This window comes from Cuculus canorus, chromosome 12 (genome assembly GCF_017976375.1).
Source record: "Cuculus canorus isolate bCucCan1 chromosome 12, bCucCan1.pri, whole genome shotgun sequence".
In the NCBI taxonomy this organism is placed as follows: domain Eukaryota; kingdom Metazoa; phylum Chordata; class Aves; order Cuculiformes; family Cuculidae; genus Cuculus; species Cuculus canorus.
Genome location: NC_071412.1, coordinates 15,261,621 through 15,278,032, shown reverse-complemented (window position 1 = coordinate 15,278,032; position 16,412 = coordinate 15,261,621). Strand labels below are relative to the sequence as shown.

The window sequence follows — 16,412 nt, the reverse complement described above, 5'->3', positions numbered from 1 at the left end:
CTCTGTCGTGTTTGCAGGGTTTAAACCCCATTTCCCCTGCAAACCCACCGGGCAGGTGCAGCGACGCTGCTGGTGATGCCCAACACCCTGCAAAGCCTGAATGAACTCCTCCTCCTGCCCACCAGCGAAACTGGAATCACAGCAATCACCAGTGAACTGCAAAGCTGCAAATCCCCCCGCACCCTTCCCCAGCGGCCTCAGCAGATACCAGCAAGGCTGGATTTGTCTCCCAGCAGCTAAGCTTAAGGTGTGCAGCTATTTGAGATTATCAAACCTTTTGTGCTCAACCAGTTCAGCTCCATCCAGTCGGACCCCAAACACCCTTAAATCCCGACCAAGGGAAGCTCTTGCCCTACTCCTGACAGCATCGCTTCTCGGGCTCCATCCGGAGTCCCAAGGCTTCGGGCAGGCTGGGGGCAGCCGCGTGGGAGCCCGAGCGGTGCTGGCAGCAGGATCCAGCCCCAGCAGGGATCAGATCTCGTAGCCATAGCAGCGGGGTATTTATTACAGCCCGGCCGCACTCCACCCCGGGCTGGCGGACTTTAGCCCTTAATCAAATAGAAAAAGTAGCAGTAGACATCTCAGATCCCAACGGGTGGCGTAAAACACAAAGAGGGACCCCAAAATAATGGTGAGTGAAGCGTTTCGGTGGGTACAAACTGCTCGCCCCTGCTGCCCCATCCGGATTTTAAAGTTGCTTTTGTTTAACTTCTCTCTCTCCTTCCCCCTTCGTGCTACAGGCAAAATTTCTATCCCAGGATCAAATTAATGGTATGTACAGTTCTGTTCTGATTTTTTTTTTAATTATTATTATTAGAAAGATGAGCTTAAATTTATAGCAAGTGGCATTTCTCCCAAAAGGGTCTCAGTGTGGGCTTGTGCTGCCTCGCTCACCCTCCTTCCAGCTCCCAAGAGGGATCAGCTCTCTCTGAAAGAGGAGAAATCTCCCTGATTTTGTTAAAACACCACTAGGTGTGGTCAGGGAGCCAAAACTTCCCGCAGATCCGAACGCTGGATCGCAGAGACTGGCAGAAGTAGACCTGCAACCTCCCAGCCGTGTAAGCACAGCCTGGCTGGGCTAGGAAGGACCACGAGATGTTTGGGGTGAGCCTGGCAAGGCTTCTCACCTGCAGGGAGGGAAGGTGCACGAGGAAGAGGAGGAAGGAGAAGGTGCAGGAGGCACCAGGGCTCTCCCTGGGAAAGGCAACCCCTGCCTCAGGGAGGAGGGAGGTTTGCTACGAGAACGGCAGAAGAAGGTTGAAATAAGAGCATTATTGCAAATCCCTTAACCTGCAGCACCCTCGGGCTCAGCGGCTCTGCAGGATTGCGGCCGGGGCGGGGGGAGAGCACAGCACCCACAGGACCCTCTGCACCCACGCCTGCCATAACATCTGGAGACAGAGAGGATGAGGAGGGAGGGAGGAGAGTGATCACACCAAAAGAGGCTGCTTTTTATTCTCCGGCTTCTCTACAGGCAGGACTGTCCCTGTGCAGCCCAACTTGCCCATTAGCATTGAGTGTGAGAAGGAGCAGAGCCAGGAGCACAGCGGGAAGCGGGGATGAGGGATGGCAGCCTTATCTAGGTCAGCTGCAACCCTTATTTATTTATTTGCAAACTGCGAAGCCAGTGTTGGAGGGGGAAGGGGAGAGGGCCAGCAGGGAGGAGGCGAGGACTGGAGATGCCACAGCAGAACCAAACACAACGTTATCGGTTCTTTTGCCTTTGATTAAATCCCAGGCAGTGGCAGGGGCACATGCCAAACCCCGCACCGACTAAACCAGCCTCCTCCACCGCTCCTTAAGGCTCATGCCTTTAGCATCCTCTCCTACACCCCATGAAAGCAGATAAAGTTCTTTTTAACGAGTATTCTACATGTTTGGAGGCCGGATTCCACTTTCAGACTTGCCCCATTAGGCTGAAGGACCCCAATTAGCTCAGCTGTTCACAAGCCTGGATTTTAATTGCCCTTGGCACTTCACCCAGGGTCCTCCCCCACTGCCCATCCTCCTCCTTGAAAGGAGACACCCCAAAGCAGACACAATATCCCCGCTGGAACCCTACCAAGGCCACCTGACTGGGCAACAGGAGGAGAAATGTCACTGGCAGATCAATGGGATCTTGCACAGCATAACAGAGAGTTTTGGTTTTTAATTAGAGTTCAAGGAATGTTTTTCCCTGTATGACAAGAAACAAAAAGGCAAGATAAAAGCCTCTGACCTGATGGCAGTGATGCGGTGCCTGGGAGCCAGCCCGACGCCAGGAGAGGTGCAGAGACACCTGCACTTGCACAAGATCGGTAAGCAAAGGGCAGCGGTAGCACATGAATGAAACACACTGGATTACCGTTGAGGAAATTCAACTTTTCTGTGGCCAGGAGATGACCTGCAAAAACAAGGAGGCTGCTGAAGGCCAGTAAATCATACTCGCTCAAAGGTGAAACAGCCCAGGCAATGCAGCAAGAACAGTCACCACAGCCTAGACCAGTGTGCTCGACAGTGAATGAAGTCAATCCAGTACACAGATTAAAATAGCACCATTAAAACAGGAAATCAGAAGGCGTAGACATCAATTACAGACTTTGGGAACCGTCCAGTCCAAGCAGCAGAAGTAGAAGAGCACAGAAAGACATTCATCTATAGACAGGCTGAGAGAGTTGAGGTTGTTCAACCTGGAGACCAGAAGGTTCCAGGGAGACCTTAGAGCAGCTTCCAGTACCGAAAGGGGCTCCAGGAAAGCTGGGGAGGGGCTTTTGATCAGGGAGTGCAGGGATAGGACAAGGGGGAACGGTTTTCAGTTGGAAGAGGGGAGATTGAGATGAGATCTTGGGAAGAAATGTTTTCCTGTGAGGGTGGGGAGGCCCTGTCCCAGGCTGCCCAGAGCAGTGGTGGCTGCCCCATCCCTGGAGGTGTTCAAGGCCAGGCTGGATGGGGCTTGGAGCAACCTGATCCAGTGGGAGGTGTCTCTGTCCATTACAGTGGGTTGGAACTGGATGGGCTTTGAGCTCCCTTCCAACCCAAAACATTCCATGATTCTATGTATAAATAAATTCAAAGCATAGCACAAAGACCAAAGGAGGATTATGAGATAAAGTGGGTTGGATTAAACATTCTGTATACAGAGCAAAAGAGCACAAGTCTAGCAAGGCTGTAAATGAGATTTTGGGCCAGGAGAAAGCCCCAAGAGTAAGTCCACCCTGGCCAAGACCAGAGTCAGGCAAAAGGGAAGAGGTGCCCAAGGTAGGGAAACTGCCTGGGTCTGGATCTAGACTACAAAACTGAACCCTTCCTGCTCTTATTTTCCCAGACAGAAACACAGAGTTGGATTTCTCCACGTTCCTGAACATAATGTACAGGCAGATGAAGCAGGAGGAACCCGAGAAGGAAATCCTCACAGCCTTGTCCATGATTGACAGGCAGAAGAGCGGTGTTATCACCGTTTCGGAGCTGAAGGCCAAACTTACAAGACTGGGAGAAAAGCTTTCCGAGGAAGAAGGTATTTTACAATTCAAAAATGTATCAAACACTCCCCATCTTCTTATTTCCTTCATGATTGTTCTCTGTACTTGAATCTGGGGCTGGGCGCTTCCAGCTGGGCAGCCAGGAAGGACCTGTGCCAGCAGGAGAAAGCACTGGTGCCCAGAGCAGTGGTGGCTGCCCCATCCCTGGAGGTGTCCAGGCAGGTTGGATGGGGCTCTGAGCAAGGTGATCCAGTGGGAGGTGTCCCTGCCCATGGCAGGGGGTGGGACTGGATGGGCTTTAAGGTCCCTTCCAACCCAAACCATTAGGCAAAGTCCCCTCACCCACACCACAACCGCTACGCAGAGTCCGTGCTCTGCAGAAGAGCAAGCCAGCAGCTCATTAATGGAGAGACTTTTCCTGTTTCTCAAGTTGTTTCCTGGATGATGACTTCTCACCCCGAGAAGCTTCACAGTGTTTATAAAGCTCGTGTCCATGCCCCAGCTGGAGGATGCTGGAAGGAGCACACAGGCACCAGCAGCTTCCCAAGAGCGCTGCTCGGTGACACATGGCCAGCCCAGTGTGGAAGATGGGGGACTTTGGAATTCAGATACTTAAAAAAAAAAAATGAAACCCCAAACCTGTCCTGTTTGTCAAAAATTTGCTTTCAAGGGGCACAATAGGACGGAAGTTCCAGGAAGCTGAAAATGACCAAACCCTTTTAGACAGCTGAGTTTGCCCTGGGCATTTTATGTACATACATAAACTTTTTCAATGTATGCCCCACTTTTCCAGCTTTCCAGGGCTGCAGGAGGGGTCTGGGAAGGCAGCGCAGCGCTCTGCGCACCCGTCAGCCCCAGTGATGGGCTCTCCTGTCCCCTCTGTGCTCCAAACCACCTCACCTGCAGCTTCTCTCCAGCTCTCACCCCTCCAACACTGCGGCAGAGAGCAGGCTCCGGAGCTCACACATTAATGCTCCATCTTTGGCAGAAAGCAAGCAGAAAAAACCCTCAACAGTTTGATATGGGCAAAGAGTGAGTTTTACCGTGTCTATGGTGTTTGTACAGACCCTATTAGGATCTCTGAGAGAACTGTCCCTTCTGATGTTAAAGCAGAATTCAGTCAGAACAAGGCTGCTCCCTCAGTCCCCATGACCAGCTTCACAAGTGGGAATGCCAACAAGGCATCGCTTCTCTTGTCTTCAATTGTTTAACTGCAATAAACAATAGCTGATGCAGCTATTTACATCTGCAAACACTTCCAGACCTATCACGAGAGCTGAACAGTGAAGACATGCGGACATTAATCCTAATTAAAGGCATCCTAGCAAGAACTGCTGTTACATAAAGAAGATTCGGGCAGCGCAGAGGGATTTCCCATTGCTTCGGTGCACAAACTGCACATCTACTCACAACTTGGCACAAGGCATTACAGATCATAATGTAGGAAGCGATGCTTCTTCTCAAGAAGAAACCCCCTCTTTGGCTTCACACGTTGCACCCCAGCTTGCTAAGCTGCCATAAATATTTGATGTTGGAACAGACCCAATTTCGTTAGCATCTGCGATGTTCCGTAACTGCTGGCATGTACCTTCATTTACAGTGGCTCCAGGAAAGCCTTCACTTCATTTAATTTAAAGTACTTTTACCAAATGAGAACCAACACATTTTTCTTCTGTGTTATTTTTAAATGTTCTGGCAAGAATTAATTCTTTTTTGAATTGATGTCCTTAGAAGCACTTTATTAGCTTCAGGGTATTGTTTTTGAAAGGAGGATTCGATCTTCTGGAAAGCCAGAACTGCTGCCTCCCTTACAGTGACCGCACTCTCCCAACAGCCCCAGATTCGCCCCGTGCTCCCGGCAGCAGCTCTACAGGGGCTGCGCTTCCCTCGACATACACCAATATCTGTCTGCAAAGAGGGGAAAACAGTACCTCATCCTGTTCCACATGACCAGCAGAGAGGGAAAACAGCTCCACACAGCCCTTCCACACCTATTTACAGTAAAACAGCTTTTCCCCTAAAGCTCTCCCCTCTCAATGACCTCCCGCTGGATTTCACAACTGGCACCTGCAAAGCTGTTCTTCTGCGCTCCAGTAAGAGTTCTCTGAGTCTTATTTAAACAACCGCAGCTCGTTCAGCCTGAGCAGCCGTTCCGTAACCACAGCCAAGTGTCTCAGGAGCAGAAATGCATCCCAGTCTTTGCCTACCTGCCCTCAGCCACGGCAGAGGGGCAAAGCACTCGAGCACTGCCTCATCCAGCTGCCTCCAGCCACACCGGCCAGCACAAGATAACAGACAACTCCTGATTAGCACATGGCCACGTACAATCCATAGGCTGTTTCAACAGTCTATCAACAGGCTCTAAGATCCTAGAACATGTCCCACTAATGAAACATCACATGATAAATGCAGGTTCACAACCCAGGAGCTTCCTCTCCAACACAGTGCTGGCCCCATCCTCTGCCCCGCATCCAGCCACGATCCATGCGCTGCTGGCCCAAAGGAAAATGGCAACACACTGGGGAAACCGGTACACCTGCCCCTCAACATCAGCAAGCACGCGAGCAAAAACCTCTTCTGGACTATGTTAGTTACCTTATCAATGGAAGCTGCTGCCCTAAATGTTACCCAGTACAAGCTGCTGGGATTCTCTTTAGAGAATTTACATTCTCTCCTATCAGCGGAAGGAAGATGGCATCAATTCCCAGAAGCAGCTTCATTCAGCAACATCTAACATTGCTTTTTTATGTGTCATTCCTTACATACTTCTATTTTGCTGACATTATTTAACAGAAAAATACCCTTTAATTGTTTAGTCTGTAGAGAAGAGAGCATTTAAGTTAACTGCTGCCACTGCAAAGCATTCCCAAAGCTGGAATGAAAAGCATTGCTACTGCCAGGTGCCACCTGCATGGTTACCATTTCTTTAGGAGTGTTTTCGGCAAGAGCCTTAGAGCCCCAGCTGAGGTTTTCTTCGCTTTCACACAAGAAAGGCTGCAGATCTTAACAAGCATCACATAATCTGCTTAAAGCTGGGCACGTAATCTCTACAAGCACTTAGTTTTGTCTACATTGAATAGGGACAGGTTTGCTATTTGTGCCAAATAAGGTGCTCCTACCAAGAGCAAGTAAAAGCAGATTTGGACTCTGTGAATATTTTTCCATGCAGAACTTGGAAACAGACACCTCTGCTACAGAAAACTGAACATGGAAACCACAAGTGCTAACTGAATTGGTTTAAAGCTATAACTTGTATGGCACCTCCAACTGATAACAAAGTCATTACTCCTAACAAAAATGGTCTGAATAGTCAAATCCTGCATTGCTCTTCTTTTACAGATCACAACAACCCTAATATAAGCCACTCAAACTTGTCTTTTTCTTTTATTCTTTCTTTCAGTGGATGAAATGCTAAAAGAAGCTAAAGTTGGACCAAACGGAACAATAAAATATGAAGAATTTGTCCGTGTCATTTGTCTTCCTACAGCCGATTACTAAAATTCAAACCAAGAGACTGATAAGAGCAGGACCTGAAGCTTTTTTGACTTCAATTTTTCCTATTTCCTACTTGGACTTGGGAATCATAATTTGCCTTTAAAAATCCTTATTTTGCCTTCATGACAGTGCTTACACTGACACGGGCTTCCATCCCATTTCTGGAGAAATGCTGTCACAAAATGTGAGCTCTGTTATTCAAATAAACTGAACGTAACATTCCCTTGTGTAATGCGTGTCACGCTTTAAAAAAAAAGCAGCTCTTATTTTAAAATTGCATTTAAGTCTATAGATCGTGGTATTAATCATAGAATCATACAATCACTTGGTTGGAAAAGACCTTTGAGATCATCGAGTCCAACTGTACCAGTTCACTACTAAACCAGATCCCTGAGCACCTCGTCTACTCAGCTTTTAAACCCGTCCAGGGATGGGGACTCCACCACCTCCCTGGGCAGCCTCTGACAGTGCCTCAGAGCCCTTGCAGTGAAGAAATTTTTCGTGATGGCTAATCTGAACCTCCCCTGGCGCAGCTTGAGGCCATTTCCTCTCGCCCTATCACCTGTCACTTGGGAGAGGAGACCAGCACCCACCTTGCTACAACCTTCTGTCAGGCAGTTGTAGACAGTGATGAGGTCTCCCCTCAGCCTCCTGTTCTCCAGGCTAAACAGCCCCGTTCCCTCCACCACTCCTCATAAGGCTTGTGCTCCAGCCCCTTCCCCAGCTCTGTTCCCCTTCTCTGGATGCACTCCAGCCCCTCAATGTCCTTCTTGTAGTGAAGGGCCCAAAACTGGACACAGGATTTGAGGTGCAGCCTCACCAGTGCCAAGTACAAGGGCACAATCACCTCCCTGCTCCCACTGGCCACGCTGTTTCTGATACAGGGCAGAACGCTATTGGCCACCTTGGCCACTTGGGCCACCGCTGGCTCAGTGCTGCTGATAGAGTCTCATGGTGACTCTTACAATAAGTCAGCAACACTCATAACTATTTGCTGCTTCCATGCAACAAAAGGCAGGCAGCCGGCAACCCTCCAGCTCCCCCAGTGCTGAGGTGCTCCCAACCTCAAAGCACCGCAACAGCCCATGATCACTGCCCCATTCTTCCTCATCTTTCGCTCCTCCAGCACAACAAGAGCTCTGCGGTGCTGTACTTCTCTCACATTATTTATTAAGACACAGTATCTTGCCACGTCAAGCCTCTGTGCAGTTACGCTGCCCCTGCATTCTGAGGCAGCGCGCTGAAAACGCTATGCTGGGTAAATAGATCTGTCACCAAGCTCTGGGCTGACTGCCCAGAACACACTCCTAGAGACAGCCTGGCAGGGAACAACAGGGACCAGGAAAATGCAGCTTCTCTACAACATGAAAAAAACACCCCATCTCTCTTGCCTTTAGACCATTAAAACTAGTGTGACCTACAGTAGTTGTTACTAGTCTTACTCCATTGGTATCTGGGCAGCCTTAGCTAAGGTCCTCAGGCTGCTGTGGAATTTAGGACAATGTACAGCAGAATCTCTCTGGAATTGATCAGAAATTTGCAGAGACCATCTCTGCACAGTCACAGCACACGCAGAAGCCTGGGAAGTACACTGGAAGAGCACACGCTCCAGCTGGATCTGCCACAGCTGCTGAATCTATCACTGAAGCAAACAACTCGCATTTTCCTCTGTCTGTGAAATAATTGGCAATTACATTACAGCCACAGCAGACACAATGCATTTCATAGAATCATAGAACGGTTTAGGTTGGAAGGGACTTTAAAGCCCATCCATTTCCACTCCCCTGCCACAGGCAGGGACACCTCCCACTGGATCAGGTTGCTCAAAGCCCCATGCAGCCTGGCCTTGAACACCTCCAGTGGGGCATCCACCGCTGCTCTGGACAACCTGGGCCAGGGCCTCCCCACCCTCAGTGTGAAGAACTTCTTCCTAATATCTATTCTAAATCTTTCCCCTTCCAATTTAAAGCCATTCCCCCTCATCCTGTCACTCCAGGCCCTCGTGAAAAGTCCCTCCCCAGGTTTCCTGGAGCCCCTTTCAGCACTGGAAGCTGCTCTAAGGTCTCTCCAGAGCCTTCTCTTCTCCAGGCTGAACAACCCAAACTCTTTCAGCTTGTCCTCACAGCAGAGGTGCTCCAGGCCTTGGATGATGTTTACGGCCTCCTTTGTGACCTGCTCCAACTGTTCCGTATCTTTCTTATGTTGGGGATTCATTTATCCCCTACTGAGGCACTCAGCATAGCTCAAACACCACAGACGAAGGCTACCACCATCGCTGCAGCACTTGGAATCAACCAGGACTGTAAAGAGCCAAAACCTGGTCAGAAACTGAAAAAAAAAGTACAAGCAAATCCTAAAGTGTCTCCACAAGGGTAAGGCAGCAATTATTCTCATGGAATACAATGCACATCTCTCAGTTCTTATAGCAGCTCTTCCTTCTCTTCAAATGGAAAACAAACCAAAAAACCCTTGTTTCTCTGAAAATGAGAGTTACACGCAGCTCAACACTCCAGAAAAACAATACACAGTGAAAGAGAGACAGGATTCACCAGAAAAAAAACCAAGAACAGGTTGTAAATAACAGCAAAAGACACAATTACCCTTGCAAGCCTATTACCACTGTTCACAGTATAGACAAAACCCACCTACCTCGAGGCTGAGCCTTGGTGCACTGGTGCCGTTTGGAGGTCTGCCCACAGCGTGGAGTTCCGTCTCTGCCCACTGCAGCTGTTCCAGACCTTTGCTACAGAAGTACCAGTGATGGAGGCGATGGAGCGCGTGAGCGTAAATTAGCTTATGAAACAAGGAGTTCACTTCGAAGCATGTTTCCAATATGCATCAATAGCCAAATTACAAATGATCCAATACACAGCTTAGTTCTTCCCTGTTGACCAGAACAGTTGATTAACAAACCTTTTCAGCTGCAGACAATACAAAAGCTTGTATGTCATGGGGATTGATCAGCTCAAAATCGCTTTGGATTACTCCAGAATGCATCTGTATCATAACAGGCGGTGACTACTCACCCCACTCCGGGTGGGTAAACATTGCCCAGAGACAAGCCAGCAAAAAGGAACCGCATTTCACACACTCACAAAACAAAGCAGCATTGTTAAGAGCTGGGAGAGAGAAGGGTGCGACACTCCATGCCACAAAAAAAAATTGAGAAGCCAAGCATTCCTGTTCAAAAGGGACCTCTGCAACCCTTAGTTCATAGAAAACACCCTCCTCCCCTCCTTTTTCTCCAGGAAACACAACGTAACTGAATGCTTTTTATTACATCTAAAGATTTCTACATAAACAGGTAACATTCAATAGGTAAACAATTTTTTTTTCCAATGCATATAATAAATATTTTCACTCGGTACTTTTATACAAACTGACATTGGTCTACTATACATTTTTAAAAGCCATTTACTGTTTTGGCATGCCGTATGGAAACAAAGAGAAAGTTTTAAGGCAATGAATGACAGATATAAATTCATGGAATTAATGGTATTTTTAATATTCTGCTTATATACATTTTTTTTCCCTTTGTTAATTAAAACAATTAACAGCAGCACTTTCGGGGACCACCAGCAATTTTCCCTTGTTAGAAATCTAAGCTCTGTTAAAAAAAAAGGAAAAGAAAAAACAGTTACACTGACAAAACAAAATCCTTTCTATTAAAAATGTGCTTAAAACCCTGAAATGTTAAACTGCACCAAAGAATTCGTTATCCAAACGTTCTCCTCACAGTCCTTAGCTCTGCGTTGGGAGGCAGGTCCGAGAGTCCAGTGACAATCTAGCAGTCATCCCATCCTTGAAGGGTGTATTGAATCCTTGCTGAGGAGACGAAGGGGCACACCCGGATCTGCTGTCACGTCTATGCTATGGAAGTGCTACACAGTTTTTAACGCACGGCATAGGTTAGAGTTTAGCGTGGTTTTCATCTTCTAAAGGTGTAGCAGTAATGCCCTTAAGAGCGATTCAAAGCCACTTCCACCCTGCTGTTGGAACTTCTACGTAGCTGTATTTGTGTGTAGGTATATACACACATAGCACTGCGCGTAACATGGACACACACGCACACGTGTGCGCACAGCCCGCTTCTCCAGTGGAAGAACTTGAGGACAAGAAACCACCAGCCTAAGGATGGCAGCAACCGTGCAACGGGCAGCAAAGGGAGCAGCACTGCAGCCCCCAGGCTGCTTCACTGCATCTCTGGTAACATGCAAACCAACGGAGACCGAGGTCTGGAGCAACGTCTGCAGGGAACTTGTCAAGAACTCAGACTGAGACTTCTACCAAGCAATGTTAACTGTGGTCAGAGGCACAGAGAATTATCAACTATAAAGAACACTGTAGCATGAAACAGGAATACTCACAAAGCATATGGGACTCATACCACAAAGGAGGACTCCAGAACAGTTCCATCCCTTCTTTGTAGAGCAACGAGGTTAGAAAACTACAACGGTGAACTGAACAGCCTTCCTTCCCCTCAGACTGAAATGGAAGATGTCTGCGGCTGACCTTACTTTCAAAAGCTAACACAGGCACAGAGATGCCGGATTCGGTGCGACCACACGCTTGCCACGTTTAATTTTATATGTGAATTAACAAGATTTTAATACCATTGTCAAAAGTGACATAAAGCTGCTCTCCAGGTCATCGTTAACAATACAGTCCATGGAAACATTGCCACAATCATCAGTAAAACAGCCACAAGCTCTCCCGACTTTCGCGGAGGTGTTTCGGAAGCTGGGGACGCGCGTGCTCTCAGTTACACCGACAGCAGTCATACTCCGGATTTACAAACGGTATTACAGCAAAGCATATGCTCTGAAGTTACCAGGTTAGTATTCATGACTAAAATGTATGAGATATATTCCTAATGTAGGTTTAATCACTTCAAAATCAGACTGAGCTTAAAAAATAAGTATTTCCCATTTTCTATCCTTTTATTTTTTTTTTAACTGACATTTAATAAATTATAAAATTGGTGTATGGTGAAATATATATATATCAGCCAGATATGTATGAAATACACATGCATGGGAAAAACTATTTAACTCACTTTGAACTCACACACACGGATCTATAAATACATATATACACACACATATACATATAAACACGAACATTTGCTTTCAAAATTCAAGTCAACTATTTAGTGGCAGAGGGATGCTGTAAAAACACTAAAAACAATTTTGATGCCACATAATGTGAACCTTTCAAATAACCATACGACTGATCATACAGCAATACCTAATGCTACTTGGATTAAAGATTTTTTTTACGTTTTTTGCTTTTTTTTCCTTTTTTTTTCTTTTTTAATCAATGCAAGATTTTGAGACAACGTCATAGGCAAAAGGTGGCCCTTGTCAATGCTCAAAGCAACCAGCTGCAATCAACAGGTTTGGACATTAAGAACTAAGACAAGAATCTGCTAATTTTAGTATTCCTTACCTCTCTTTCCTGATAAACTTGTCACCTGCACTTTCAACCAGTTATAAAAATATTTTTCACACCAGAGGAACTATTTACTCTCTCTGATGTGGACTTTGGGACACAAGAGAATTGCTTCTTTCCCTCTCCCTTCTCTTACTTTAAAGAATCTCCTGAAAAACTGCATTCCAGCTATTTACAATTTCACTCTTTAATAAGAACAGATCAGCCCAAATGACCTACCAGTTCTAAAAAAAAGGATTTCCTATGTCATGCACAACTTAAATAAGAGAGAAAAGAAACCAGGAAGTCCGTATGGCTCAAAGTTCAACAGAAGCGGACAGAGAAATCAGGGAAACTAAAATAACTACAAGGCCAAAAAGAGAAAACTGAATTTTGCAACCCACTACCCTAACAGACTTCAATAGGTAGCAACACATTTGAGCACTGGGCTCCAGGGTGGGGCTTTTTTATCGGGTTGGTTTTTGGTTTAAGAGACTCACGCTGAACATTTAATATTCATTTTGATGAAGGTAAACTCAGAAGACAGCGTACCAAGGCCGTTATCAGCTGCACAAACCATGCAATAGTGTGTTGGTATTTGTATTTGCTTCCTTTTTGTTGACAAGTTCACTTCTAAGCAGGAATTTGATCTACGGCAGCGACAAAAAGGTTTCTCCAGACGGAACAAGACAGGCCTCAATTCAACAGGCCGTTTATACACGCATGGCTAACTTCAAAGCACAAGCAGTTCCACAAAGTTAAAACTGACACATGCTTAATATTTTGCTGATTAGGATCTTATGCTGCTTTAAAAGGATTTACTAGTAAGTTCTTAGAAACAAAACCCCACAGTCCAATGGGTCAATGCCTTAATTTGGGGCTAGATTCTATAAAAATTCTCTGTCTCGTCCCACATAAGCACAGCCAAGTAAATCCTCAGCCTGAGATTTTATTGAGTCTGGCCCTCAAGAATAATTGGTGCACTAATGAGCCTGCAACATGCTTAATGAAAGCATGGAATTAAACAAAATAGAGGATCACGTCGAACCAGAAATGACAATAAAAACACCCAAAAAACAAACCCACTCCTGAAAGGCTATGTCCTGCAAAAAGAGGGGATGCTGGGGGTAGGGTTTAATCCGCTTCAAGCACAATAAAATCTGCACTAAATATGGGATGGGGGAATTACATTCCACCGAAGGTAAATAACTTCAAGAGGAGAAAAACTCCTCTCACAAGTATGAACTTCAAAAGTTCAGCTCCTTTTCTGCTTATGTTACTGTGAAGAAAATAATGCCATTTGTGTCCAAACTATGGGAAAAAAAAAAAGTAACTCACATGACAAATGCACAGGTGTAAAATCTTCAGCATCCATAAAAATGAACTGAAGCTCCTTGTTTTTCTTAAATTTTTTTGTTTTGTGTTTTTTTTTCTTATTTTTACCAGTGAAGCCATCTTAGGTTTATATACAAAAGTAAAACTGAAAATATACTTTTGTTCTCTGTACACATAAATTTTTTTCCCTAAAAAAGGAAAAAAAACTTGTCTATGTTTCTAACATAAAGTAAAACCAAGCACAAAGATTTCCTTTGACGAGTTCGTTTTCTCCAAAAATCAGTCCAATGAAATAATGTCTGGTATGATACCAAAGATAGACGCCGTGTCCGTGCTGCTCCTACTTGCTACTGGATGACCATGATTCTCTCGCAGGCTGTTGGAGGAAACAAGACTGCTGTTACTGCCACTATTGCTACCATTTGTGGCTGGCAGAGAACTGCTTCCTCCTGCATTCAGCTGATCGAGAAACATCTGAGATGAAGTGTATGGGAAAAAACGAGAGTGTAAGAGTTCTTGATCATCTGATGCGGAAACTGCCGCAGCTGCAGCGGCAAGAAGGGATGTGTTGTAATGCTGGGGGGGAAAAACAACATTTTCAAGTTACATTGCAGTCACCATAGGTTTGATTCAGAAGGTATTTGTAAGCTAAAGCTCTGACACCTGGATTTCACAGCAGCTCGTCTATCCAACCTTTCTATCAGGTAGGTGGACCACTGCACTGAACTTTCACCTCTCGACCCTTCATTTCTGAAGCCAAAAGAACTGGAAATACAAGTAAGATTAAACACTAGAAAGGTAACAGTACTGCAAGACACCCAAACCAGTAAGGAATGGTAAGAGGCAGCACTCTTATATCTCTTCAAAAAATGCCTTGGTGGAAAAATTCCCCAAAATTCAAAGAAACATTTTGCCACCCCTCTCATCTGCTCTGAAATCAGAGACCAAGTACAGCTGAGCAAGTTGGGTGCTACTCACCGCTGGCAGAGGAAAGCGCAAGTCTGGGAAAAATGCATTCAGAAATAGCACACTTCATCCCATCAGATTGCAGCAAGGGCTGTCCCAAGTCATACTCTGATAGTCACCACCCAAAGGGCAAGATCTTTAGCCATCAAGAATCAGATTTTCACAGAATGGTTTGGATTGGAAGGGACCTCAAAGCCCATTCAGTTCTAACTCCCCCTGCTATGGGCAGGGACACCTCCCACTGGACCAGGCTGCTCAAAGCCTCATCCAACCTGGCCTCGAACACTTCCAGGGATGAGGCAGCCACCACTTCTCTGGGCAACCCAGGCCAGGGCCTCTCCACCCTCACTGTGAAGAATTTCTTCCTAACGTATAATCTAAATCTTCCTCCTTCCAAATTAAAGCCATTCCCCCTTGTCCTATCACTCCAGGATGCTGTAAACAGTCCCTCTCCTGCTTTCCTGTAGCCCCTTCAGGTACTGCAAGGCCACTCTAAGGTGTCCCTGGAGCCCTCCCTTCTCCATACTGAACAAGTCCAACTATCTCAGCCTGTCTTCACAGCACAGGTGCTCCAGCCCTCTGATCATCCTCGTGGCCTCCTCTGGACCTGTTCCAACAGCTCCATATCCTTCTTACACTGGGGATTCCGGAACTGGGCACAGGACTCCAGGTGGGAGTAAATTTTAAATAAAATCCCTCTCTCTTGCTATTTCTTTCTACTACGATGAAACATCCATGCAGGCTATTCAGCCTTGCTCCCTGAAATTTATGCACGGGTATAATTATGCCGTACCAGTGCAGCATCAGACTTCCGTGCTACTTGTTTCACAATAATTATCATATCTATGCTTTACTGAATATCAAGAGAGCTGTTCCGAATCCAAATTCTACAGTGCAGGCTCTGGTCTTAATTATGATATGAAAGTATCCCTCTACAATTCTTCTACTTGAGATAGCAAAATAGCCACAAAGGGACAGAGAGCAGTTGAGCCACCTCTGCTCCCTTCTTCTCTCAGAGGCACAGGAGGAAAAACAATCAAGTGAGAGGACTTGCCAACCCACCTTCCTTTTGAAAATGACCTCCTTAGCTCCCAAAGCCAGAAGCACCAACACCAACCCAGCTCATTTCAATAAGCACTTACAGAGAAGGTGGCAAACGTGGCATGAACAGGCACACAGCGTCAGAAAAAACAGAGAGCTGCCTCTACCTCTGAATTATGTAAAAGATCTCAGGTCTGAAAAATAAAGGTGTCTGATGGACCCTCAGCCATGGCTGAGAGCCGTTTCACAATACAACAGTGCCTGACTGAGCTTAACCCTTGGGAACTGAAATGTTTCTCTTTTGTTTTGCCTCATCCTACACTGGTATTTAGACAACGCTCATGTTTGGTCATGGTTTCTATGTGTATAAAATAAAGTAGCAGCCTGCCTGCATTTACACCTACATCAGACATCTCTTCCTTCCCCGTCTATACATCCAAGTCCTTATCAGAAAAAAGTACCTGCCATACAACTTGATTTTCCTTCACTTACCTGATTGTCTCCCGACAGGAAAGGGAAGAAATCTAAACCTGTAAAGAGTCAAAGAAAAAAAAAAAAAAATCAAGCTTCTCAAAACAAACAAGCACCTCTCCATATTCACATCGTTAATCTTGAAATAAAACCAGCACAGTATCGATGACACTTCAGAGTCTCTTCACTACCAGATCTTGCAACACGTCACCCTTT

General features: G+C 46.0%; 2 protein-coding genes across 4 annotated transcripts in view; one reads left to right on the top strand and one right to left on the bottom strand.

Moving 5' to 3' along the window:
- Window positions 1-428: 428 nt before the first annotated feature.
- Window positions 429-7,275, top strand: CALML4 (calmodulin like 4). 2 transcript variants are annotated; one of them, XM_054077684.1, is made up of 5 exons: window positions 429-631; window positions 741-771; window positions 2,157-2,297; window positions 3,305-3,493; window positions 6,859-7,242. In XM_054077684.1, exons 1-5 carry the CDS (start codon window positions 629-631, stop codon window positions 6,954-6,956), a joined length of 462 nt encoding a protein of 153 aa, XP_053933659.1. In that variant the 5' UTR covers window positions 429-628; the 3' UTR covers window positions 6,957-7,242. The 2 variants fall into 2 exon arrangements, with proteins under 2 accessions (XP_053933659.1, XP_053933660.1); XM_054077685.1 differs by lacking the exon at window positions 2,157-2,297 and having other exon boundaries at window positions 6,859-7,275.
- Window positions 7,276-10,241: 2,966 nt separating this feature from the next.
- The window catches only part of PIAS1 (protein inhibitor of activated STAT 1), a 68,450-nt gene continuing 62,279 nt past the window's right edge, over window positions 10,242-16,412 (bottom strand). The window contains exons 13-14 of one of the 2 annotated variants that reach the window (XM_054077846.1): window positions 16,218-16,255; window positions 10,242-14,294 (exon numbers count right to left, since the gene is read on the bottom strand). In XM_054077846.1, coding sequence (XP_053933821.1) covers window positions 13,998-14,294; window positions 16,218-16,255 — 335 coding nt within the window. In that variant the 3' untranslated portion in view covers window positions 10,242-13,997. The remainder of the gene's footprint in view (window positions 14,295-16,217; window positions 16,256-16,412) is intronic. The other variant, XM_054077847.1, reaches the window with a different exon arrangement.

Coding starts and splice junctions, on each gene's coding strand:
- CALML4 (XM_054077684.1), top strand. Junction 772..2,156: donor ATCCCAGGATCAAATTAATG/GTATGTACAGTT, acceptor GTTTTTAATTAG/AGTTCAAGGAATGTTTTTCC. Junction 2,298..3,304: donor CCTGCACTTGCACAAGATCG/GTAAGCAAAGGG, acceptor TTATTTTCCCAG/ACAGAAACACAGAGTTGGAT.